Source organism: Chelonia mydas, chromosome 2 (assembly GCF_015237465.2).
Source record: "Chelonia mydas isolate rCheMyd1 chromosome 2, rCheMyd1.pri.v2, whole genome shotgun sequence".
NCBI lineage: Eukaryota > Metazoa > Chordata > Testudines > Cheloniidae > Chelonia > Chelonia mydas.
Window position 1 is genome coordinate 44,208,606 of NC_057850.1, and position 27,049 is coordinate 44,235,654.

The following is a 27,049-nucleotide window of genomic DNA, read 5'->3' on the forward strand; positions in this document are numbered from 1 at the left end:
CCATTCATCGTAATTATATTATTATCTTGTACGAACTAACAAACGGTGTATTGTTTCTGGCATTTAAATCCTTTCCCACTTTAAATTTGTCTGATAATTTCACTCTCTTTGCTTGTTAGGGAGCTTTTTGTATGATTTCTGATTTCTGCAGTTCTGTCAATGATGCATTATTTTTCTTTATGACTTTTTGAATTTGATTTATATCTAATATTTTAGGACGGGGCTGTTGGGTTTTTGTGAGTAGTTTTTTGTGTTTCTTGCCAGATTTTCAAGTCCCCTACGTTTTTTATTTTGTTTTGTCTTTAATGAGCAACTCTTTTGAGGCTTCATCTTATGTCCCCCTTTTTTACTGTCCTTCAATCACTTCCTGTTCTTTAGTTCCATGTAGACGTGTGTCTTGCTTTCCATGGAACTATCAGAGCTGACTTCACCATATCTACATTCATTATTTTTTTCTTATTTGGAAATGTGTTTCTTATTAGAATCATAAGTGCTCCTTTTTTTTTTCCTTGTGTCCTGCTCCGAGCTGTGGCAGTCTCTCTCACAAGATCTTGGTTTAATTCTTCCTTACAACAAATCTCTTTATGTAAGTGACTTGCAGTTTGCATGTGAACTTGATTGATCTTTGTATTTGGAAATTTTAACAATTAGCTGGCAACCTGGTCACTGATGTCATTGAATTCCATTTCCTGAAAGTCTTGTGTACCTAAAAGCCTAATACCACATTCCTCTTTCATTTGCATTATTAGTAGTATTAATGGTGCAGTAGTGCTCAAAGGGCCTATTCAGACTTGTACTCCCAGTGGGCTAGGTTCTCTCCGACCCAAATAACTGACAAACCAATTTAATACAAAACACAAGTGAGTGTGACAAACAAATGAGGGGAAAGTGGACAGAAGAGAAGACTTGTTTTGTGGTTTTAGGATCCATTGGTTCTTCATTTGCTCCCCAAGATACCTTTGCTGTATCTGATAATATCCCACAACTATTGTTCACTTCTGTTTGTACCATCAGCCAGAAACATGCTGACTTTGTACCAGTAATTTAGTATGTTCAAATTTAGTGAGTCTGAGATCTCCCTGCCACCTACTCCTCCTCCCCTGAATCAAATGGAATACTTCCAGTGAACTTATTTTCCATGGAGAAGGCAGGGTGTAAGCAATAAGAAAGTTCGTGGTCACTGTACGTGCACAAGATGGAGATCGTCACAGAACATTGACGTGTATGATAATCAATAGGCTGATCCTGCAAATGAGTAACTTGGTGGAGTCTCACTCCCCTGAGTATAGTAAATGTATATGCATTCTTAGAATCAGTTCTGAGATTTTTTTAATTACAGTATCATGGTGATTGGAGCTGCTTGAAAAGATGGATTGTAATTTTTGCAAAAATTTTCACTAAAATTTCAGCTTTTTTATCAAAATCTCAAAATGTTCCATCCAGCTGTAATTGGTGACATTTTATTCACACACCTTCCTTAGTGATGAACAGAACTGTAAAGAGAACTCTCTACTATCTGCTGGACGTGAAACTATGAAACCTGCCATAATCTATAGATATGTTCTCTTTCCCTGTTGTACATCACTTATGGGATGGTAAGCAATCTGCAGTACCTTCACCTGGATGCTTAAAAGTCAGACTGATAACTGATAAGAATGTGGCAAGAGCTGAACAATGCAGTGGTAACACCAGCAATGTTAAATAAAGTCTGTTTTCTTAATGCAGTTTTTAAAAAAAGGTCTCATAGACGACTGTTACGTATATAATACTATATGTACTTGTGTGCAAGTTAAAAACAAAACAACCCCTTTAGACACTACTGGCTCAACATGCTAGTCGATAAATGCCTGTCTGCAAAAGACTGCTTTTAAACCATATACAGTATAGTCTACTAATAACTTTAAACTGTATTGGCATGTGTAGGAGAAAACTGTGTCAGAAGAACTATTCATGTGCACTTACTGGTTTTCAAAATCAAATATCAGATTTTTTTTTTTTTACTCTTACCAGTACCATTTAAAAATGCTTATACTTTGTTATAGACTAGTTGTTTGCTAAACTGAATTACTTTAAATTCAAGTATTATTTCCTTTTTGGTCATGCAGGCAACAGAAAGCATCTTAAAGTTCTTTTTCTTTTCTTCTTATTTTTAAACGCTCCTTCATTACTTTGAAAAATAGTTTAAAGGAAGGTTTTGGGGTTGTTTTGAAAGTTTGTTTAAAAAGAGAGCATTTTCCTTTGCTTTGTATGTTAAATTTTAGGCCAGAGCGAATTGTTGCATCCAAGTTTATGTAGGGCCTTATCCAAAGCCCTTTGAAGTATATGGAAAAAGCTCCTGTTGATTTCAGTGGGCCTAGAATCAAGCCCAGAGGCCAAACTATTAAAGACAAGAGCCTGTAAAATGTGACCAGACTTTCAATGGGAGAAATGAAAATCAGGCCACTTTTTTAGGGGTATGGATTTAGAAGCCTGATTTTCAGCTCCTATTTTTGAAAATGTTGCAGATAGATCCTATAGTGTTGGTTGAGATTTAGAGAAGTGTAGGTTTGGACATACAGAAATGCACCTTTCTTTATCTGTGAAAGGCTTATTTGATCATCAGTATCACATCTTGGATTTTTCTTCCTCTCAGCAGTAACCATTCTCTTTTTCATGGAAGTGCCAAATGCAAACTATTGCATTATTCTTTTCATAAATATGATTGCAAAGGAAGAAAAATGTCTATCCCTCAGTAGGGTTTGCAAAACCAGCCTTAAGAGGCTGGAAACTGTCATACATATCTGGCTTTAAACACTGTAAAACAAAAATAAAGTGAAATAGTAACAGCTCTGCTTGAGAGGAAACAGTAGAGTCTCAAACATTTAACTGGTCTAGGTGACATTTATGGGCTATGGCCATAGTGTTCTCTTTATTTTATATAAAGATAATACTCACATGCTTTTGTCTGACTAATAAGCAAAGGGAAAGGGCATTTCTCTAAGCCTTGTTTAACGATTAAGCATTGCTTACAGTACTCTTTATTTTTCCCCACCCTATCCTGCTCCTTCTTGTAGAATCACATCGGGAATTCCTTCATAGGCCTGCTTCTGGATATGTGCCAGAGGAGATCTGGAAGAAAGCTGGTAAGAATTGTTTAAAAACATGAGCTTAGTGTTCTGGCAGCTGTGTGCAGTTGTTAATGCACTGATGTGAGGAATGAAAAGAAAGGGCTTACTAGTAACAAAAAGAAATTTTATTTAATAATCGTAAACTGGAACTGATCAGAACATGAAATAATCTTTATTATAAAAACATCTGCCACTACAGTTTAGGGGCTGTCAATATTTCCATTAAATAACCCAATTTTCAGGGGTTATAATGGCTTCAGGCTGAAACTTGATATACAAAAGTTTCCGTCTGTGAGCAATTTAAAAAAAATAAAGTTTGACAATTTTTTAAGTTTGAAGATTTCCACACCATTAACCTCCAAGGGAAAAGAAAACATAAATATGTACTTTTTTAAAAAAATGGAAAAATACAGAGTTGGGACTGTAATGTGAAAAAATGTGTAATATTTCGTGGCTATTAATCAACAGTGAGATGTCCGCTATTAAACACAGTAATTTCAAAGATGGATACAATGTTGCATCTGCACAACTGCGCTCATATTTGTACCAGCACATGGACACACTAAGTCCCTGATGTTGTGATCTGTTCTGCATTGGCAGAATTGTACAGAACTCCTTGAATTCCATGAAGCTTGGCATGAGCATGGGTTCACTGGAAGGGATGATATTGCTGTCATGGGATGAAGTCTTGGCTTCATTGAAGTCAACAGAAATGTTGCCATTGACTTCAAAGAAGCTAGGCTTTCATCCTCAGGGCGTGAGCTCAGCTACCAGTTTGTGTGCACTGAGGCCTGATTTTTGCATGTGCAAATGTCTGCTTGATTGTGCAAATGCTAGGATGAAGGGGCACATTTATGTCCCATTGCTACTGCCTTTGATAAGGCGACCCATAATTTTAATGATTAAATGGCAGATACAAGAGTTTCAGGATTTTCTACTTTGTCCTCTAACTGCTTTTTATTAGAGTTTTTATTTGTTTATTACAGAACAAAATACACAATGTTATGAAGGCATATTGATGCAATAGACATAGTCATGTCATTTAATGTACTGTGGATTCATCTTTTGGAATACACATTTGTTGATATATATTCAAGGTATATTTTATTTAGCTGTCACAGTTTATGCTATAACTAACACAACTCATTCAATCTACAATTTTGTCCAATGTCCAAAGGAAACTTAGCCCTGAAATGTGATGCTGTGGTATGTCAGTGGCATGTTTGTTTCATTTTTCCTTTATTTATGGTAGTATCTTAATTTAAAAATAAGAAACAATCATCAAATATGATGGAGTCCAAAAAACCCCATCATTTACAGCAATCTTATATGGAGGAATTTCTGAAGTTGAAACTTTATTCTTCATAGGATCTCTAGGTTTTGCTGCTTGGCAAATTCTGTAAACTTGACATATCAAATTATTTGCAATTCCTAGACACAGGAAAGTAAAAGAAGAACGGTGTTTCACTCTTTACTAGAGATGGCCTAGAGCTGCAAAATTTGTCTTTGTAATCAAATTTCAAACATTCTCAAGCTCTGGGTCCAGATCATCAACTGGTGTGAAAGGAGCTGTGTCAGTTTACACATTATGAACATTTGTCCTGTTGGGTTGTTTTGGGTCTGGGATTTTGATTCTAGTCAAACTCTGTTCTAGTCCCAACTCTGTTTTCATTCTTACATGGATTTAAATTGGATCCTTAATGTTAACTGAACATAATTTTTGATTGAGAGAACATAAATAAGATGTCTATAACCACTGTCCAGCTCTGCAAGAAGAAGGACCGGAGACCCTGGACGTGGTTTAATTAGTCTTCAATTTTATTCCTAAATGTCTGAGAATACCCAGCAGGTAAAATTGTGTAGTGCAGGTAGTTCCATAATCATTTACATATATCTGGGGGGCTACTGGCAATCCTTTCCCTTGCCCGTCCTGCTTCCCAGACAAGCTGCTGTTGTGATCTTGCCACAACCACCTCGTCAAATGAGGGTTAAGAGGGCTATAAAGGAGAGGTGACTGATTCCCTGCCAGTCATAGGAGTCCCCAACTTCTCCTATTTCTGCTCCTTTAAAAAATACCTCCTTTAAATCCTTTCCCAGTCCATTTTATCTGATCATTGTATCCATTTCCTGCGGAGTACCTGCACTGGACATCTGCCCCAAGCTTACAGAATGAGTTGTGACACCATAGTTTAACCTCCATTTTGTAACCTCCACTAAGCCCCCAGCCCACTTTGGGGGTGGCGAAAAACCCCACCTTGCCTTGACCAATCTGACGATGAGGGACAAATTCCTTCCCAGCTGACTTGGTATGAATCTGCCCCCATGTAGCTGGTAACTCTTTGGCTCTCTAGCCCTTGAGGGGCCAAAACAGCCGCTCCGACAGGCCAGATAAAAGGGCCCCATCGCTTAATGTGTGGTGAGGTCATTGTGCTGCTTTTCTGCTAGTCACATATGTGTCTGCTATCCTTATCTAGTAAGGTCACAAAACCTGCAGCCTTTTTCAAAAGTAAATTTTAGGCTTACATTTTCAAAAGTGCCTACTAATGTTGGGTGCATCCATTTCTGAGTGACCAACTTGAGACACTGAAGGCCTGAATAAAGAGGTATTGAGCACACACAACTCCAGCTGAAGTCAAAAGATTTAGGGATTAAGCACTTTGAACATCAGGCATAGCTGTCTCCAACTGGGCATCAAAAGTTAGTGGGCAACTTCTAAAAGTTTAAAGTCCAGGGCTTTATTCCAGCAAATCATGTATGTGAACATGTGCTTAGCTTGTGGACTTCACTAGGACTAGCTGTTTCAGGGGTGGCCAACCTGAGCCTGAGAAGGAGTGAGAATTTACGAATGTACGTTGCCAACGAGTCACAGTAATACGTCAGCAGCGCCCCCATCAGCTCCCCCACTCCACTCCCAGTGCCTCCTGCCCACCGGCAGCCCCGCCGATCAGTGCCTCCCGATCAGCTGTTTCGTGGCGTGCAGGAGGCTCTGGGAGGGATGGGGGAGGAGTGAGGGCATAGCAGGCTCAGGGGAGGGGGCAGGAAGGGGTGGAGTGGGGGCAGGGCCTGTGGCAGAGCCAGGGGTTGAGCAGTGAGCACCTCCCGGCACATTGGAAAGTTGGCGCCTGTAGCTCCTGCCCCGGAGTTGGTGTCTATACAAGGAGCCGCATATTAACTTCTGAAGAGCCGCCATGTGGCTCCGGAGCCACAGGTTGGCCACCCCTGAGCTACATGCTTAAAGTTAAGCACATGCTTACATGATTGTTGGAGCAAGATTAGCATGCTCAGCATCTTGTAGGCTCGAGCCATAACAACCCAATTCGGCCCCCATAAAAGTCCATTGAAAGAATGCCATTGATTTCAGTATGTAAGGTCAGGCCCAAAAGACTCTGTTTGTGTCAAGTAGAGAGTACTCATGCAAGCAGTCCTATTAAATGCCTCTCTCTCTGGGGCTGCTCTCGTAGCATCATAGAATATCAGGTTGGAAGGGACCTCAGGACCCCCAACTAGTCCAACCCCCTGCTCAAAGCAGGGCCACGCCCCAGTCTTTGCCCCAGATCCGTAAATGGCCCCCTCAAGGATTGATCTCTCAACCCTGGGTTTAGCAGGCCAATGCTGAAACCACTGAAGCTCAGCATGAGTGAATGTTGTAACTGAACTCATAAATAAACACTAAACAGGCACCCAAATGATTAGCAGTTGTGAGGAAATTAAGAGGTCTTATACATATATTTCTTAGACTTATGTGCATCCTTAGCCACATTTTTCATGCTTTCTGATATTTGAAACTAATCACCCTTTCCCTCTCTGGAAGGGAAGTGGTGGCCTATTCCACTATTATTCTTTTTCTGCGGGAAGACAAATATTGTCTGTCTAGGAAAGTAAAATCTCTTCTTATGGTGTCCATAACTGCCCTTAGGCTATTGTCCCGGTAACATGGGTTTTATTTTGAACTGTGACCATCAGATCTGCAGTGCCTCACTGTCCACAAAGCCTTACTCCTGGGGAGATTCTGCATGACTACGAGCCCACAGAAAACAGCCCCCCTGCAGAATTCCTGTGCTTCCCTGCAGAAAACGGCCTGCCGGGGAAGGGGTGGGGAAGACCATGGGCGCAGGGGTTTTGGGGGTGGGGGGTTGTCCCCTCCAAACAGAGGTGAGGTATGGGGGGCACACAGGGTTATGTGCCATTACCCCTCCCCCTCATTTCTGCAAGTGCAGAGCTGCCCAGCTGAAGGAGGCTTCCTCTTTGCTCTGCTGACTCTGCAGCAGAATGCTGCCTCCTGGGTCCTAGTGCCAGTCAGTCAATGATTCTGTGTGCTGGGAGCTTTCCTGTTTTCTGTGCAACAGTGAGTGTCCATGGTGGGGTTGAGTAAGGGAGGGGGGAATGAGGGAAGGGAGGTGGGGAAAGAGGCAGTGGGGAAGGAAGGGTGTGTGGAATAGGGTAGGGGAGGGAAATGTGGGAGTGAGGAGAGGGGAATGGAGAAGGAGAGAGGGTTCGGGGGGGCGGGGAGGAGAAGCGGGAGCCTGGCATGCAGCATCCCCTTGGCAGCAGCTGGGGCTCCCCCTTTAAGCAGGCCCTTCGAACCCTCACCCTGAGAAGCCCTACCACTCTACACCTGGACCCCTCTGACGACCCCCAACCAGTCTCCAACCAGCTGCACCTGGACCCCCAACCCATCAAGCCCCACTCCCCCAGCATCTGCCCCCTCCCTACTGAGCCCTCCCACAACCAGACCCCCCCCCCCCGCCCCTCCGCTGAGCCCCAACCACCTTCACTTGGATCCCCTGCACAGTCCCATTGCCCCTGCACCTGGAACTCCCCAATGAACCCCTGTGCATCCAGATCTCTCACTGAGTTTCCCATGCCCAGATTGCCCCACACAGAAACCTCTCACCCCACACCTGGATCCTCTCACACTAAGTCCCTCCACACTTGTATCCTGCTGGGGTGAGCCTACCCATGCACACCTGGTGCACCTGGCGCAGAGAGGCAGGGCATCAGGGTGCGTCTGGGGCAGGCTTAGGACTTTCACTGTGTCAGGGTCAGGTGCAGCCTCATTGCCGAGTCCCTGTACCAGGGAAGGTGGGGGCTTCAGGGTGCTCTCCCACCTCAATGCAGTCAGTGGCCTGTGCTCCCCACTACTGTGCTGGACCCACATTTATTTATTGACAAATAAAATTTGCAGAATTTTAAAATATTGTGTTCATATTTTTTAATTTTTTCATGCAGAATTCCCTCAGGAGTAATAAAACACTTCCAACTATTATGGGTTATCTATAATAATAGAATGTGCAGCTCATAAGTGTTTATTTGGAAGAATAGTTTTCTTTAGAGGTAGAGTCATGTATTTGTACAGCACTGAAACACTGTTATTGCTTTGTGATTGAAAAAACTAAATAAGCTTTTCTCTCTTTTTGGCTTTGTTTGTGGTTATATTAATACAATCAGATATCACACCTGATATATCAGCTCTCCATTTATATAATCAAATATAACTGAAAACCCAAAATTTGTAGTTCATCCAAACCCAGAGACATTTTCATTCTGCCCCAGCTTGTGGTCTCTAGAATGTTTTAAAACACTTTGACAACACCATTTGAGCCTCTGAGTAAGTTTTTACAATACAGAATTAGATTATAAACAATAGTAACTGAACCTATTTCCTCCCACCTTATGTACAGCAATCAAAATAAAAACAGTTTATCAGAATAAATGTGTATAAAGCATTGAACTAGGAAATCTCTGTTAAATCTTGTAAAAACAGTTTAAACTGGGATTTCTAACCACTGCAAACTTCTCAATTTAGATTAAGATTTGATGAGATTAAATAGTGCAGTGAAAGTGCCTCATACACATTTAAAAATATTTTCATTCATAGCAAATGCCATAAAGACTACAGATTTTTCTCACAAAAAATCAGCTTTGTTAATAACTGTGGTTCATAAAATGCAAAAGGTCTGTATTTAAGTTGCCTCAATTTTATAAAAATGGTAATAAAACTGCATCTGTATGTTTGCTGCTGTGTATTTCTTTTCAAGCGATCAGAGAATGTTTGCAGTTGGTAATAAATATTCAAGCACCTTGCAAATGTCCTACCAATTCCCTTTGCTGATCTGTGTGTGCCTGTGGGACTAGAATAGGAATGCATAATTTAAATATAAATTGCCTTATTTGCATATACAATTAGTCAAGCTGCAGCTTTGATCGTAAGCAAAAATTATTGTCCTGTATTGCCACTTAGATAGAATTTTAATTCACCTTGAATATTCAAAGTAAATTAGGCCCTGGTTGTATAGATGAAGGGTATGATTTTCCCCTTTCCCTATGCCCTCCCCACAAACAACATTTATGGTATGGTAATATAAAGGCATATTTTCAGTCTCATAAAAATAAAGGCATAAGTTTTATCTCTAATTTTATTTCTTTCCTCTCCAAAACTTCAATTTAAACATATCTCTTTGGAGCAGAGACTGTTTATTCTTACATGTATGTACAGAGCCTAGTTCAATAGGCACCAGTGTAACAGAAATAGTTATCATTTTGAACAGGTTCAGATAAAGTCAATATGTGTCATTTGGATTATGCATTAGTACTTTAAAATTAGGATTATTCATGGTAATACAATAATTTTAAAAATTTGCTTCTTTAAGTGATGCTACTATAACAAAGCAAATGACATCAAGTGTTGGGATTGCTAACTGCAAATGTAGAGCTCTAAGTTGGGAAAGTTGTGGATTTCCCACACTTGTATATACACGCACGTATGTGAAATACTGAACAAAACCCAAAGTAACCATAGCACATTTGTAACTCTTACATTTTTAATCTACAGTCAGACATTTTTATTAGGAATCTATGTTTTTAATTAGACAGAACATTTAATTAAGGTGCTTTTTAAGTGGGTGAAACAATTAAGTGCAAACACTTGAGTGAAACATGTCATAATTAGTTTTAATAGAGTGTTAATTGGTACTAGGTTTGCCAAGTTAATAATTACTGCTTATTAAATTTTCAATTAATCATTGTCATTTTGCTTTGAATAAAGATGAAAATTAGATAAACTAATTCAGGGGGAGGATGGTTTCCTTGTTAATTAGAGCAGTTAATTTTTTAAAAAAGAAATTACTTGTTTTAGTTGTCAGTTGAAAGCTTGTACATTAGTAAAATCTTTGCATTCTTCTTGCATCAAAAACTGAATAACCAATTCATGACAATTCATGTTTTCCAGGGTAGCCTAGTAGAATGTATTACACTAATTCATACTGGATAATTTAATTGCAGTGATTTATATCTGCCTAAGACAACACTAAGGCTCTGATTTTAACAAATCAATTATGCACATGTTTAAGTATGTACCTTCTTCCGGTTGACTTAAATGTGCTGAAGTGACTTGCTGAATCAGGGCCTAATTCTTCAAAATATGAATGTTGGTTTGAAACAAAGATCAATTGATAAGAACTAAAACAAAAAAGCAATGCGTTTAGACACAAAACAGGAAACATTGAAACTTAGCTTTTGCATTAGAAAACTACATATTCAGGAAATGACTTTAGAAGCACTAAAGTTAGATTCTCTGTTTATCAATGACTTTGTTTTAAGAGGTGTATTACCTCTGAGTACCTTTTCATTATACTCTACAATGGGTTTTTATATACCAGAGAACCCATCAATGCCTTTAAGGGTGTGTATACCAGTGTCCTGCCCTGGTTTACAGAAGCTTAAAACCAGAATGTTACTTATTATTATTAATTTATTATTTGTATTATCATAGTGCCTAGAGTTTAAAATGTTCACAGTGTCATTTCTCAATTAGTTACTTTCATAGAATTCTTTCATAAATCTAGTCCTCTGCAGAACACATTTTTCAAGCAAAATATTCAGAAAGATACAAAAGGATAAATTGGAGATCAGAAACAGCTAGACTTTTATACGGCCCACCATTTATTGTCTGAGCACTTCATGTACTCCTCAGATGATAGGGAAGTAGAAGGAGGGAATAGGTCATAGGGACTCAGTTTCATCCTTATCCTACTTCAGGAAGTGATGAGGCATGCTATTAGCAGGATATATGCTTCCTTCGTGCATTGTCCCCTCTAATCAAACAGTCCTGTACCAAACCTGTTGTGCTGATGAAGACTTCTTGCCTTGTTTGTAGAGGAAGCAGTCAATGAAGTAAAACGTCAGGCGATGACAGAGTTGCAAAAGGCAGTGTCAGAGGCAGAACGGAAAGCCCACGACATGATCACTACAGAGAGAGCTAAAATGGAGCGCACTGTTGCAGAAGCCAAGCGACAGGCTGCAGAGGATGCATTAGCTGTTATCAATCAACAGGAAGATTCAAGTGAGGTAAGGAGTTCCGTAGGAGGCAGGACCGGCTCTAGGCACCAGCAAAGCAAGCCCGTGCTTGGGGCGGCACAATTCCAGGGGTGGCATCCCAGCCAGCCTTTTTTTTTTTTTTTTTTTTTTGCGCTCTCGGAGCTTGGGGCGGCAAATTTTTTGCTTGGGGCGGCAAAAAACCTAGAGCCGGCCCTGGTAGGAGGGGAGTCATCTCAAAGTTTACTCCAAAATATACCAAAGCGGAGCCTCATTGTCAGAGTTTGAACCCACCCAGCTTCCTGCAATAAAGAATTAATACTCAGTTTTTTTCATTTTTTGTTTTTTTGTTTATCTTTGTCTAAGAACATAAGAATGACCATACTGGATCAGAACCAAGGTCCATCTAGCCCAGTATCCTGTCTTCCGACCGTGGCCAGCAATTGCTTCAGAAGAAAAGTCTGAAATGGCTTTAAATTGATTGGGGGCAGGAGAATGAGACTATAAGAACAATGCAGTGATGGGAATATAGTCTGTATATTTTCCATGTACTTTAAGGGTAAAATTAAAATACTTTAAAATAACACAATCTACTTAAAATTGGTGGTAGAAATAACATTCAATGAACAATGATAAATAATAAAAAGACAAGGAGTACTTGTGGCACCTTAGAGACTAACAAATTTATTTGAGTATAAGCTTTCGTGAGCTACAGCAACATCCACTGAATGCATCCGATGAAGTGAGCTGTAGCTCATGAAAGCTTATGCTCAAATAAATTTGTTAGTCTCTAAGGTGCCACTAGTACTCCTTTTCTTTTTGCGAATACAGACTAACACGGCTGCTACTCTGAAACCCATGATAAATAGTGAAATTCTACTGTCCCCAAAATAAGTGACATTTATTTAGGCTTTTTTTTGTTTGTTTTTTGGTCTTTTTTTTGCAAAGGGAGGGAGTTTGTGTAGACATGATCAGCACAGAACTAGATTCCTGGAAGAAAAAGATGTGTATGCAGCGTTACAAGAATGTTTCCTTGATTAGAATTTATTATTTCAGCTACAGAGATTATGTGTGAGCTGAAGGGCGGGACAAACAGCATCTGGCAAGAGAAAAATAGAATGAAAGAGCGACAGAGTAAAATAGGAATGAGCATGGTAAACCTCAATTCAGACTTGAACATGATAGTGGAAGCTTTGAATTCTTGTGGTATGGGACATATGGCAGCATATATAGCAGGAAGTCAGGAGTGAAAGAACAATAGACTTATTGCCAGTGCTGAAGTGTTTTAGATACAATGAAATCCTATGTCATTTAGAGAAGAAAGAAACATTAACATCATGTGGAAAGGAAACTCATGATTAAAAATGCCCTTATAAACTGTTGCTAAATTTGTGAAATCCACTTTAACAGCCATTTCAAAATAAAGTATGGTAACCAGAGAACATTGCTCTCATAACCTATTGGTCTGATTGGGAGATGTTAAAAAAATGTAGAAAAGCATGTTTTTATACAAGTTCTATATCACAGGGAATTGGCAAACTATTAGGTGTGTTGTATCGCATTATATATGAATGTTTATTTATGTACGCTATTGCAAAAGCATTTTAATTACTGCATTTGCTAGTAATCTAGAAGAATGATTTAGGTTGAAGAGATTCAGATTAGGTAGTTGCACCATGCTGAAAGAACTGGCAAAAACCACAAGCTGATAAATCAGTGGCATGCTGCAATACATAGCCATAATTTGAGGGAGCATAAGAATTTAATTCATACCAGACTTCTCTGGAGATGAAAGACCATTGTGGGAGCATTGGATGCCCAGAGTTTTTCCATAATATGTAACAGATGAATAACAAGAAGACAAAAGGAATTAATTTTCAGCATCTGAAAGTTTCTCAGGAAAAGAGAGACTAAGGGAAGTGTAGGCACTCTTTAAGTACTAACTATTCCATTGCAGAATTAAATGAGACATAAATTCAAATTATTGGCATTTTGTAGCTAAGATATTCAAGGGCATTTTCCCCCTCGTATATTCGCATAAAGGGTATTTGTCTGACCTATTGTCTGACAGCTATGATCATTAAACTGCTATCATTTTCATGTGTAAATGCGAATGATTCCTATTATGAAAGCTGAAATTCCAAAGGTAAATGCCTAAGACGAAATTGTAAAGTTAATCTGTTTAGTGATCAATGTAACACCTGTTGTCTGCCAATATACACAGACCATTCTCCTCCAAAGAAGTGTGCATCCAAAGGAATTCACACTGGGCATTTTTGTGCAAATTCTCCTGCATTCCTGAATGGTAGCACTTCTGGCAGTGGTAACATAGGATCAGCCATCTCTATCTAACACTATAGTTTCATTTCCAGAGCTATTGTTTACTGGGATGTTAATTTCCTAGACATATAATTTTAAAAGTTTTCCTTTAGCCTGGTTCCAAAGGGATGTGGATAAAAAGTATATCCATTCTACCACGGAGCCTGTGAATAAACATTATTTGCAGGCCTCTAAATTCATCCCATCTCCAGTCAACTGGCAAGATCAGACCAGATTTTAAAAATCTATTTGAAAAACAAATCTAGTGGCCTGGTCCTGCAGTCTTCACTCAGGCAATGCATTCTAAGTAACGGTCCCTTTTTGGAGACAGGGTGACTAAGTGGACGAAATTTGTGCCTGCCAAATTAGAGATCTGAGGCCAAATCCTAACCCTACTGCAATGGTGTACGGGAACCATACCTATCTTATAGTTTATGTAGTCTAGCACTGTCCATTATAAGCCTCTGTTTTCAGTTGCTTGTAATTTTACCAAACTGTAGCCATTTGGAGTCAAATTTACTCTTGTTGGAATGTTTTTTTTTTAAGGTGACGTAAAAATGGTTCAGCCATTTCCAAGAATGAGGTTAGTGGAAAATAGGTAGTTTTGTCCATGTTGAAACATGTTAACAACTTTTTTTCCTTTTTGGAAAAGATTTAGGCCCTTTAGGGTTAAAAGAAAAAACTTGAAATTTGCTATGGGGTCAGAGAGGAATCTTTTGATCTCTCTGTGAGACTCCATCCTGTTTTGGACCAGATAGAAATCTACTGAGGATTATATCTTTACATATTCAGTAGAACTTGTTAGAGACATGTTGCTAAAATCTCTAAAATTACATGTGTACTGTACATGCTTCAGCCAGACACAACTCCTTGTGTGCCAACTGCACTGAGCATGCTCCTAGGCACAGATCTCTAGACAGCAGGTTGTTGTTGCTCCTACCCTTTAGACATACAGGAAGGCAAGGTGAACAAGATGAGGAGACTAAATTCTAATCACAGCTCTTTCCACTAACTGGTGGTGAACTGGTGTTAATTCTGTGTACTTCACAGCCCTTATAATTAGAGCCCTGCATGGATACAAAATTTGCATCTGATCCACAATCCACAAAAATTATCCGTGGATATTCGCAATCCTTGAATGTGGATATTCATGGATATAAAGCAGATATCCGTGGGTTTGCAGGTCTCTACTAACAGCTCCACAGGTCACCATGCACCAGTGGTGCAAGGCTGTGCCAAGCCCCCAACCCTCAACTGCCATCCACTTCTCCCCAGAGACCTCCTGCCCTACCACCCACCCACTCTATCTCCGCCATACCTCCTTCCCCACTCCAGGAAGGGAGGCTAAAATCCTGGGCCCTCATGTGCAGTGCCGCCCTCCCAGTCGGGGGCTTCGATACCCCTATGCAGGTGTAGCAGCTTTAATATATGCAACTATTCTCCTCGCCGTGTCTGCTGTTGCCACCCGCTAGTTTAAATTACAACCGCACCTCTTTAAATTGGCGCTTTGCTCGCTGGACAGGAGCACACGGTCGCACTCCCTTCTGGGAGCTGTAGTTTTCCTCCTCTGTCCGAGCAAACTGGGGACTATAACTCCCAGAATACCCAGCAGGATATTGCTGCTGCGGTGTGATTCAGAGAGACGAGCTGGAGCCTGAGGGCTGGGTGACAGCCGCTCCATTTGGGTGAGTGTGTGCTGCAGAGTCCTGCTTGGATACAAAATTTGTATCTGCATCCAAGCTGCGAGCCACAAAAATGATCCATGGATATCTGCATCCATGGATGCGGATATAAAGCGGATATCCACGGATTTGCGGGGCTCTATTTTTAATTGAGCAAAGCCTCAATGCCCCTAGTTCAAGACACTGGCAGCTATAATTTCCCAGCTTTGTATAGATGGGGTAACTGAGAGTTATAAAAGGTCACTTCTGGTAGAGCTGGGAATCAAACTCGGGGCCAATTTCTTTTCTGTGCCCAGAGGTGCCACTCAAAAGGAGCAGCCCAGGAATGGAGTGGACAAAAGTGGTTTTAACCCATCTTTGCACCTTCCTGGTTCTAGGCTGGTCAAGGGGTGATGAAGCCCTCAGCCTACATTAGTCCAGTTTACAGTAGCCTTACTCAGCTGCTCATCGGCTTCACCAGTCTGAAATGCAGACATCTCTAACCACTCCCCATTCTGCTCCTGGCATGACCGTATTTATAAGACTGTGGGTGAGATCAGTGTAGGGCCACATCAATCAGCTGTACTCTACCCGTAACTGGGAAAAATTCTCCCAATGGCAGCTGCATTCCTTTCGGTCCCTGTATACCACTGGAGTGGAGTTAGGATTTGACCTCAGATTTCTAAGCTGGCAGCCACACGTTGTATCTGCTCAGCCACCTTTTCTTCAGAAAGGGCTTGTTACAATGCATTTATATATTGTCTGGCACAATGGTTGAGGCCACGTGATGCTACTGCAGTATGAATGCTTAATGGTAAAATGTACACACCTGACTGTGCTCTCTGTAACCACTTGGGCACATTCCCTTCCTGAGCCAGGAATAGAGCATACGGCCTAAAGTTCCTGATTCCCTACATTCCTCCGCTGTCAAACACATAGTTGTGCAAGTCACTGAACAAAGTCTGGTTCACATCCCTCTCTGGTGCCTGATCCACACAGAGGATAACATCCTACTCCTGCTACTAAACTATGCCAGGTCAACACTGTAGATACAATTGCCTGGGTTCCAATGCTGCTGATGACCCAGTTGTGGGGGGAATGGAGTCAATATGATTTCACACAATGGAATTTGTTTTTTCAGTTTGCTAAGAACATTCAGGCTGTTAAGTAAATATCCCAAAAGTTAGGGTATGCCAGATTTAAGGTTGCTCATACAACCTGTGGTTCCCGAGAGCATATGCAATATGATAGTCTTTCATTACATGATCGTACACTATTTGATCTCATGACCTCTGTCTCTTACTGGCATTTGCTAACTTTTGAGTGTTTGATTTTACAACCTTTAACATTTGTATTAAGTCTTGGAGCAAACTACCCCGGCATAGCTTTTTCTATATACAGCAGAACCTCAGAGTTACAGACACCTCGGGAATGGAGGTTGTCCGTAAATCTGAAATGTTCATTAACTCTGAACAAAGTGCAGTTCAGGCTCCAGTTCCAGCAGCTGACACTACCAGCACTCCCAGCTATCTTCGAGACACCACTGACTTCCTGAGGAAACTACAATCCATCGGTGATCTTCCTGAAAACACCATCCTGGCCACTATGGATGTAGAAGCCCTCTACACCAACATTCCACACAAAGATGGACTACAACCCATCAGGAACAGTATCCCTGATAATGTCATGGCAAACCTGGTGGCTGAATTTTGTGACTTTGTCCTCACCCATAACTATTTCACATTTGGGGACAATGTATACCTTCAAATCAGCGGCACTGCTATGGGTACCTGCATGGCCCCACAGTATGCCAACATTTTTATGGCTGACTTAGAACAACGCTTCCTCAGCTCTCGTCCCCTGATGTCCCTACTCTACTTGCGCTACATTGATGACATTTTCATCATCCGGACACATAGAAAAGAAGCCCTTGAGGAATTCCACCATGATTTCAACAATTTCCATCCCACCATCAACCTCAGCCTGAACCAGTCCACACGAGATCCTGGACACTATGGTGCTAATAAGCGATGGTCACATAAACACCACCCTATACCAGAAACCTACTGACCGCTATTCCTACCTACATGCCTCCAGATTTCATCCAGACCACACCACATGATCCATTGTCTACAGCCAAGCTCTACGATACAACCGCATTTGCTCCAACCCCTCAGACAGAGACAAACACCTACAAGATGTTTATACCCACATGCTGAAGTGGAGAAACAGATTGACAGAGCCAGGAGAGTACCCAGAAGTCACCTACTACAGGACAGGCCCAACAAAGAAAATAACAGAACGCCACTAGCCATCACCTTCAGCCCCCAACTAAAACCTCTCCAACGCATCATCAAGGATCTACAACCTATCCTGAAGGACAACCCATCACTCTCACAGATCCTGGGAGACAGGCCAGTCCGTGCTTACAGACAGCCCCTCAACCTGAAGCAAATACTCACCAGCAACCACACACCACACAACAGAACCACTAACCCAGGAACCTATCCTTGCAACAAAGCCCGTTGCCAACTGTGTCCACATATCTATTCAGGGGACACCATCATAGGGCCTAATCACATCAGCCACACTATCAGAGGCTCATTCAGCTGCACATCTACCAATGTGATATATGCCATCATGTGCCAGCAATGCCCCTCTGCCGTATACATTGGCCAAACTGGACAGTCGCTACGTAAAAGAATAAATGGACACAAATCAGACGTCAAGAATTATAACATTCAAAAACCAGTTGGAGAACACTTCAATCTCTTTGGTCACTCGATTACAGACCTAAAAGTTGCAATTCTTCAACAAAAAAACTTCAAAAACAGGCTCCAATGAGAGACTGCTGAATTGGAATTAATTTGCAAACTGGATACAATTAACTTTGGCTTGAATAGAGACTGGGAGTGGATGGGTCATTACACAAAGTAAAACTATTTCCCCATGTTTATTCCCCACCCCCACTCCCCAGTGTTACTCAGACGTTCTTGTCAACTGCTGGAAATAGCCCACCTTGATTATCACTACAAAAGGTTCCGCGCCCTCCTCCCCCTCCTGCTCTCCTGCTGGTAATATCTCACCTTAAGTGATCACTCTCATTACAGTGTGTATGGTAACACCCATTGTTCTCTATGTATATAAATCTCCCCACTGTATTTTCCACTGAATGCATCCAGTGAAGTGAGCTGTAGCTCACGAAAGCTTATGCTCAAATAAATTTGTTAGTCTCTAAGGTGCCACAAGTACTCCTTTTCTTTTTGCGAATACAGACTAACACGACTGCTACTCTGAAACTCCTCAGTGTGGGCAGCTTCCTTGCAGACAGCTTCTTTCCCTGGGTCGGAGTGCAACCTTGTCCCCCTTCCAGCCCGGGGTGTGTGGGGAAAACAGACCCCAGCACTGCTCCTGCTCTGCCAGCTGCCTTGGGCTGGCAGCCCCAGCGTCTTTACTCCTAGATGTAAGTGGCTGCCCCACGCGTGGAGGAGGGGGTGAAGACGGGGGGAGGCGGATAGTCAGCCCAGATGTGCCTACCTTTAAGATCGTGGCAGAGTACAGTATTTGGGGTTTTTGTTGTTGTTGTTGTTTTCTTTCTGCTGCTGCCTGATTGGTTACTTCCAGTTTCACATTTGTTGACCGGTCAGTCCGTAACTCTGGTGTTAGGTATCTCTGAGGCTTTACTGCATGTCATAATCACCCCAGGACTTTGTTAGGGTTTCCAGAGGCTTTTTTGACCAATCAAACAAGAAAAACTACTGTTTTGCAAGAGAATAGAATCAAGCTGAACAATGAGCTGAGGAGAGTAAAGCAATGGGAGTTGCAGGCAGTGAGAGGAGATTCAGTAGTAAAAGTTAAGTTCCTCAACAATGAGGAAGAAGTAATAAGCAGCAAAGATACGATGTGGAGGAAGTAACCAGTCAGGACCACCCATCTCATTAAAGTGAGCTTATTGTCATGTACTCTCATTAATGCTGGTCCAGTATGAATGATCTAGTCATGTGAAACCAAACACTGTGGAAAGTGCTGACTAGGGTTTGAGGAGGGAGTGCGATGTAGGAGAGGATCTCAGTTTTAAGAAGTGGCCCACAATATTTTGAGAAATGTGAGACACACAGCATTGTAGTATTTCCTTTTTATTTCTCCACTGACCAGATTCCCTGTCAGATGGCACTTTTTGCTTTAATTTGAATTGTTCTTATTTATGAGTAATGCCATTACTTCAGTGCCTATATTGTATTTAAAATGGAAGATCTCCATAAACCTTGAGATTGGCTTGCACTCATCTGTTGTTTTTTTTTTATGGGGAGAGTTCCAAGGAATTGTACAGATCCTGGGCTAGAAGTAAACCACAGCCTCTTAGGGATAGTATGTTTAAAAGCAAAAAGACAGAAGCAGGCCTACCTGTCAGCATGACTATTTCAGAACCACAAATTATTTCTTTACTACTTCCTTACAATTACAGAAAAGGAAACTAGGCAAAGGATGATCCGTTCATCAGTAGCTGATTTGGCTAAGAACCAAAACATATGTGAGCAGCTACTCCTTAATGACTGCTGTGCTTGCTTTGGCTGTAACATACTGTTGTGCAAATCAGTTTTAATAGTAAGGGTGAACAGCTTAGCAAAGAGACATAGTAAACTTACTGGCCAGATTATTGAAAAAATTAAAACATCTGTCTCTGCTCCAATATAAAATGCCACTGAAAAATCTAACACTCGCGGTGTTCTTCACCACTCTGAAGGGGAAAAAACATGGATATGATAGTTCACTCCAGTTGACGCAGATGCTTTCTTTGTTCAGACAGCTGCTTAGATAAAACAAAATGTGTAACTGGTCCAACACTGCTTTGAAGGATTGTGTAGGGTTAAGGCTTGTTTACATTATCGAGTTCTATGGTGTGTCTGAATATTACACTTATATGACATATAAGGGGAGAGGGATAGCTCAGTGGTTTGAGCATTGGCCTGCTAAACCCAGGGTTGTGCGTTCAATCCTTGAGGGGGCCATTTAGGGATCTGGGGCAAAAATTGGGGATTGGTCCTGCTTTGAGCAGGGGGTTGGACTAAATGACCTCCTGAGGTCCCTTCCAACCCTGATATTGTATGACATGCTTGTGAACACAAAGGGGCCAGGTCTATGCTGACTGGTCAGGATTGTGTCATCTAACTTGACAACTCACACTCATGTTTGAACCATAAAAGGTAATGTACACCAGCCTGATTTCTATGCCTGTTGCACACTAAACATATTCACATGCTAACATATTTTATTTGTGGTGGTCACAACTTGGATTTCTAAACAATAAAACCCTGGGTAAACCCTGAGTATTTAGCTATCACCTGTTACTTAATCCCAGACTTCTGCAGCTTGGAGACAGCTTTGCATGTGGTGGTGTATTAGGGTGACCAGACAGCAAAATGTGAAAAATCAGGACAGGGGGTGTGGGGAAATAGGAGCCTAGATAAGAAAAAGACCCAAAAAGATTTTATAGCACTGTCCCTATAAAATCGGGACATCTGGTCACCCTATGGTGTATTTTGGCACTTTTAAAATCCCTACCTATCGTGGCTATGTGAGTTAGGAGCACAAATCACATAGACTTTCAATGGGACTCGGGTGGACTTTTCAAAAGTGCCTAGGTCCCATTAAAAATCAATAGGACTTGTAATGCTTGGTCACGCTGGCACTTTTGAAAAGCATCCCCCATGATGATAGGTGCTGAATAAATTACACGTCAGTGTATTTGTACACATCCTTTATTGCTTGGCTGGACCGGCTCGTGGCCTTTTTTAACACCACTGTGCAATCAGTAACCCATGCGTATTCTTTTTTTCTCTTTATTGATTAACTTTTAGTGCAAGCAGTTAGGGTTCCCAGTACTCTCCTGTAGGTGCACTATTCTTACTCCCTCCAGGAAACATCAGGAAATCTGGGTTCTTAACATAACTAGGATTAACACTACAGTATTACTTGCCTTTCGTAGGAAAGTGGAGAACGTCAGAAACTTTGTTAAAGGTGACTCTGAACAGTATGGCACCATATTTAGACATTTCAAAGTAGATCGCCTTTCAACATCTTAAGATACTTTTTTTTTTTTGAGCCAGCTCCCTTCTGAGTCTCAACAGGAAGTAGAAGAGCAAAGCAAATACTATAATAACAGAAAATATTTCTAAAAGATGGCTAGTGATGGCAAGAGTGTAGGGCAAAATGTCTTGGCAAATGCAATGTGTTAGCAAACATTCAGCCTCAGTGCTAGAGATCTCCAAGATGGAGATCCTGGAGCAGCATTTGTTGATGAGGACAAAAAAAAATTCAGAGTTATTAGCTGCATGTACCTGTTGAAGTAATGCTCTGCCAAGGATTTTGGAGAGTAGGAATCCTCACAAATTTTAAACAGTGATGGAACAATTGTTTGTCTGTAAGACATGGGCTAATGGAACAGCAAAAGTAGGAAGTCTGATGGGTTCTGCAACCATTTGTGGGAGAGAAAGTTGACACATTCCTGCATTGGAATAGCTCACCGAACTTCATGGAAAACTAGAATTGCACAGGATGGACAACTGGGACTATAAACTAAGTAATGACTCATTTTCCTGCTTGATATCTTCAATAGGCAGTTGAATGTTTTGAGTCATTGCAACGTCAGACTAGTTCTTTTGCTCGCCAGAAAGATTGCTGTCATCCAAACTTCAATCCGAAAGGGTTCTGTCTATGTAAGCACTACTAGAGCTATGCACTACAGAAATAAGAGATGATGCACCGAGCCCCTGAAGACAATGAATGCCAGTGCAACTATGGACACACTGGGTGTAACACAACCTGTGGAGACATACCCAAGCTAGCTTTAATATAGCTAGCTCAGGTACCAGTAGCATTGAAGCTGCTTCAGTGTGAACTAGCCATGTGAGTAATTGCCCAGGATTTCAGGTGAGCTTCTGCAGAAGCTTCACTGCTCCAATACTCAAGCTAATTATATTAAAGGTAGCTTATGGATGTCCACATGAGCTGCAGTCACAACCTATAATATTGCTCGTACCTTCTTTTTATGAAAGCTGTTTGAAGCTGAGAAATCTTCAAAATAAAGTATATCGGAACCAGGAAGAGGATAAGCTTTGGTCCAAGACTTTCTGAATAACAATGGTTTCACCTTGTGAGTTGCGGGAGATGTAGTGCAGGGCTGTCCTTACCCATACGCAAACTATGCAGCTGCGTAGGGCACCAGGAAATTTGGGGCACCAAACTGCCCCAAATTTCCTGGTGCCCTACACAGCTGCGTGCTGTTCCAGCAGCCAGACCGATCCCCTGGCCGGCTCAGAATGCTGCCCCCGCCCCTGCTCCCCCTCTTCCCCAAAGCCTCCGCCCCTGTCCTGCCTCTTCCCACCCCTGCTCTTCCCCAGCCCCACCCCACTCCACCCCTTTCCCAAAGCCCCCACCCCTGTTCCACCCCAGCCCTGCCCCCACTCCATCCCTTCCCCGAGCTACATCCCAGGGGACTGCTGCAGGGATCGGACGCACTGGGCGGTGGGAAGTGAAGCGACCCGGCTCCAGTCTGCTCCGCTCCACCAGCTCCCAGCCGCACCACTGGTGAGTGCTGGGGGGCGGTTCCCCCCTGCCTCCCAAGTCCCAAGGCTGGGAGCCAGGGAGCAGAGTGGAGTGGGCTGGGGCTGGGTCACTCCACTTCCCGCTGCCCCATGAGTGCGGGGTCGGGCCCACCCTGCAATCACCGGGCAGCAGGAAGTGGAGCGACCTGGCCCCAGCCCTCTCCACTCAGTCAGCTCGTGCTTGAGGGCGGTTTCCCCGCCCCCCAGCCTGCTCCTGTCCCCTCACGGAGGCATGGGGCCAGCCCTTCCCTTTTCAGGGAGGCTGCGTAGGGCACCAAATGTCTAGGGACGACCCTGATGTAGTGAATGTGATTCTGGAAGATGAAAATGGGACCTGTGGGTTAGATTCAAGGTCAGATCCTCATTCAGCCAAACTCCATTAAGTCAATACATCCTTGGAGTCAATGAAGCTAAATTGAGTTACATAGGCTGAAAATCTGGCCTGTGTATAGCCTAACTCGTGCACAAGGAGTCTAAGGTCTCTATGATCCTGTCCTTACAGTATTAGGATACATCTGGAACTCAGTACAAAACAAGAACTGGTGTTGCAGTACATTAGGCCAGTATTTAAGGGGTTGTATAAAAGATGAAATCACATTAAAAATCCATAGCTGCGTTGTTTGCTTCATTTAAATACAGAAACTTTGCTCAATTTCATGTAGACACATTATGTTATCATATGGATTGTAGCATGACATAGTACTGGTTCCTTGATGTGTATTCCCAGATAACAATGGTGAGGTCTGTACTATTCTGTAAAAGAAGTCCTTGTGGGACCAGTGGATTGTATGCTACAAAATACAGCTAATATGGCAATGCAAGTAAGTATCCTCACGAATGCACACTTGTTGCCAATTTACACAGAAGGACTATTCTTTAGTACTTTTAAATATAATAATTTGGTACATAAACAGGTGCAAGAATTTTAAAATGAATCTTATGTACATTTATTCTCACAATTAGACTAAAGCTGTAAAGTCCTGTTGAATTGTAACTGATAAATGCAGTGGACAAAAGCACGTACCAGACAATGTAGGGACATATGAGGTAATAGCTTATAAAGCATTGATTTAGAGCTGTGAGTGACTAAAAATTTTAATAAAATCTAGCACCCATATAGCATTTTACATGTTCAAAGCATTATAGAGACTTCAGATGATTTAATTAATAAAATAGCCAGTTCAAAAAAATACTCGTAAGATGTAAGTGACTTTGTTTTCTATCACAAAAATGCATTTTGGGGCAGCTGGTTGCATCATGACATTGTGGCTCCAGCTTGAGAGTTTGTAACATCCTGCTATGCAGACTTATAAGAGACAAGCACAGTGCTTAATTTGTAATGAAAGAGGTGATGGGACTCAAGCAATTTTTTAATGTTCATAACTGATGCAGCAAGCCCAGAGGTGCCAGGGCTATGAACTGCCAAGCCTAGAGGTGAGCCCTGGCAAGCCCTGGCACAAATTGAGCACTGGACAAGCACTTCTGTTCAGGTAGAATCTAGCACATCAAGTTCAAAACAAAAAAGAGGATTTTTAGAAACTTGGCTTTTATTTGTTGAATAGAAACTTGACTATATAGAGGCTATATTTTCCAGCATCAAAACATTTTACAATGAATCTACCCAGTACTGCAATCAAACCTGCACAAAGGGACTTGTGCACCTGTAGAGAGCCCTGCTGATTTCAATGGTACTGCATGTGGGCTAAAGGGTCTTCCCATGAATGATCAGGACCCTTTTTTGGATAGGGAATGAACAAGAATAGTCAATTCTGCAATTCTAAAAATCAGTATAACCAAACAAAGCTGGTTATTGCAAGTTCAGCAGTAACTCTGTGCAAGCACGTTCCAGATAGAATTGAACGCATCTTATTCCTGTGCACACAATTACAAAAATCATTTGTATTGGAGTTGCTTTTCATTGTGGTGACAAAAAAGTGTGCTTGTTTTAAAAAAAAAGTTAAAATGCATTTAAAAATATAGTGAAGTTATCCATACCGAATGGCGGTAATGTGGTCATACTGCTCCAGAACTGGACTGAGTCTAAGGAGAATTAACCTGAGATCATGAACACTGAATCAAAACCAGGTGATGTCAGACACGGAGTCTGAATTTCCAACAGTTTAACTACCAAAAACATCTGTTTCTGTGAGTTTGTAATTCCACCTTTTTAAAAAAGTGTTTTAAAAGATGTGAACAATTTTACAAATTAAAAAAAAGAGTCCCCAGCACATGTATTTGTAATTACCTCGTTTAGTCTGTGTGTTTAATCAGTTTGAATTGAGAATGCCATGTACATCTGATTTCAATCTGAAGGAGCCAGTGAGTATTAGACAGTTACTCTTCTTGCATCTGCCAGAATATTCCTGCGCCAAAAAAAGGATAGAACTAACACCAGGATATTTTCTAAAGAAACCACTTGACTCCAATTAAATGTTTAATTTCCTTAAAATATTGTTTTGGATTTAAGTCTTTGTTCTGTTCTGTAATTGGGATTTTTTTTATGTAGTTTAGGAATATCACTTGTAGGTTGGATGTGCTCCAGCATCCAGCTGGCATTGCGAGGGACTGTAGGGAAGTGAATGGCATATTCTGTGGTTGCTACTCTTTGGGTAGGACTCGGAGCAGGGAGTTCATGGATGTGGTTCTGTCCGGTTTTATTCCTGATAAAGAGATATTTTTCAATGACATTTGAAAAGTGAGGGAATTTTTAAAATGTATAGTCTTGCTTTCTTGATGTACAATAAGAGGCTAGGAAACTCTGTGTCTATCAGGCTGCTGTGATGTTCAGTATAGTGGGGCAAATTGTGAAGTCCTTCCCAGGCAAAAATTCCATTGACTCAATTGATGGGAACTGAGTAAGGTTTTTGGCCTTTGGCCTGTTGCGAGCTACTGTGTGACAGCCTCTTAGGCTCTGTGCAGAGATTTAGGCATGCCCTTAACTTGGGGCAGTGTGTGGGCCAATTTGAGTCCAGGGGGACTACTCACTTGGTCAAAGTTAAGCATGTGCGTCTACACTGCACACACCTTACAGCGGCACGTAGATTTACATACACTGCACACACCCCAAGGACGAGTATACATAGCAGCATAGATGGTGAGGCACTGCTTAGACAAGTAGCAGAGAGAGACACCAGAACCCTGGGCGTATGCACAGGGCTCTACTTCCCCAAGCAATGCCTCCTTTGCCGACACTGCTGTTTTTAGCAGTGTATTGTTCCATTGCCTCCCTGCTGCTGGGGTCTTTCCCCTCCACAGGGAAAGACTCTGCCAGTGGGGAAAGGCTCTGGCATGGCGGGAGGCAGTGGAGAAAGGCTCTGGTAGCTCCCCACTGCCTCCCTCTGGGCAGAGCCTTTCATGGCTGCATATTGCTACACATAGCAGTGTGGATGCAGCCAGCTTTTCACTGTGGTTTGAAGCTACACATAACCTACCCACTGCTGGTAGTTGTGTGCTGTACACATACATATACATAGCCTAAGTCTTTGCAGGATTGGGGTTTTACCTGTGATGTATATTCTTCCCTCACATTTTTAATCACTTGATTTCCCCTCTTGTGGGGAATTTTTTTTAAAAAATAAATCCAGTAGAGAAATCATTGTGAAATTTTAGGGCAGTTACAGCTAATCAGCATAGTGATGAGAGCTGAAAATCTCAAGTGATTTGTTAGACTAAATAAACACAAAAGTAAACCTGAGGCTTGTGTGCCACAAGCTGACATCTGGAGCAGTGATTCCCTTTTTAGTGTCTGCCCTAATTTCTCAAGGCCAAAATCCCTGGAGTAGTTCTGCCAAAGTCAGTGGAGTTACCCCAGGGCTGAATCTACCCCAAGGTATCTGAAGTATTTATGTATTAACCGCTAGGCTAGTAGTCCTTAATTAGGCCAATGTTTAACTAGCAGTTTCTATTAATTATATGGATTGTGTTTAAGGTGTTTGGTACAAAATTCAGGACAAAATTATTAACGTTCTGTTGTCCCCTTCTTCCTCTTCTAGAGCTGCTGGAACTGTGGCCGTAAAGCTAGTGAAACCTGCAGCGGTTGCAACAC

General features: G+C 41.7%; 1 protein-coding gene across 15 annotated transcripts in view; it reads left to right on the forward strand.

The window, feature by feature from the left end:
• Window positions 1-27,049, forward strand: part of RUNX1T1 (RUNX1 partner transcriptional co-repressor 1) — a 143,074-nt gene that overhangs the window by 111,976 nt on the left and 4,049 nt on the right. For 11 of the 15 annotated variants that reach the window (XM_027818398.3, XM_037892304.2, XM_037892311.2 and 8 more), the window contains 3 exons: window positions 3,054-3,122; window positions 11,263-11,453; window positions 26,997-27,049. The exon at window positions 26,997-27,049 is cut by the window's right edge and continues 4,049 nt beyond it. In XM_027818398.3, coding sequence (XP_027674199.1) covers window positions 3,054-3,122; window positions 11,263-11,453; window positions 26,997-27,049 — 313 coding nt within the window. Of the gene's footprint in view, window positions 1-3,053; window positions 3,123-11,262; window positions 11,454-11,786; window positions 12,011-18,675; window positions 18,877-26,996 lie in introns of those variants that run through there. The other 4 variants (XM_043539361.1, XM_037892306.2, XM_037892307.2 and 1 more) reach the window with 3 other exon arrangements.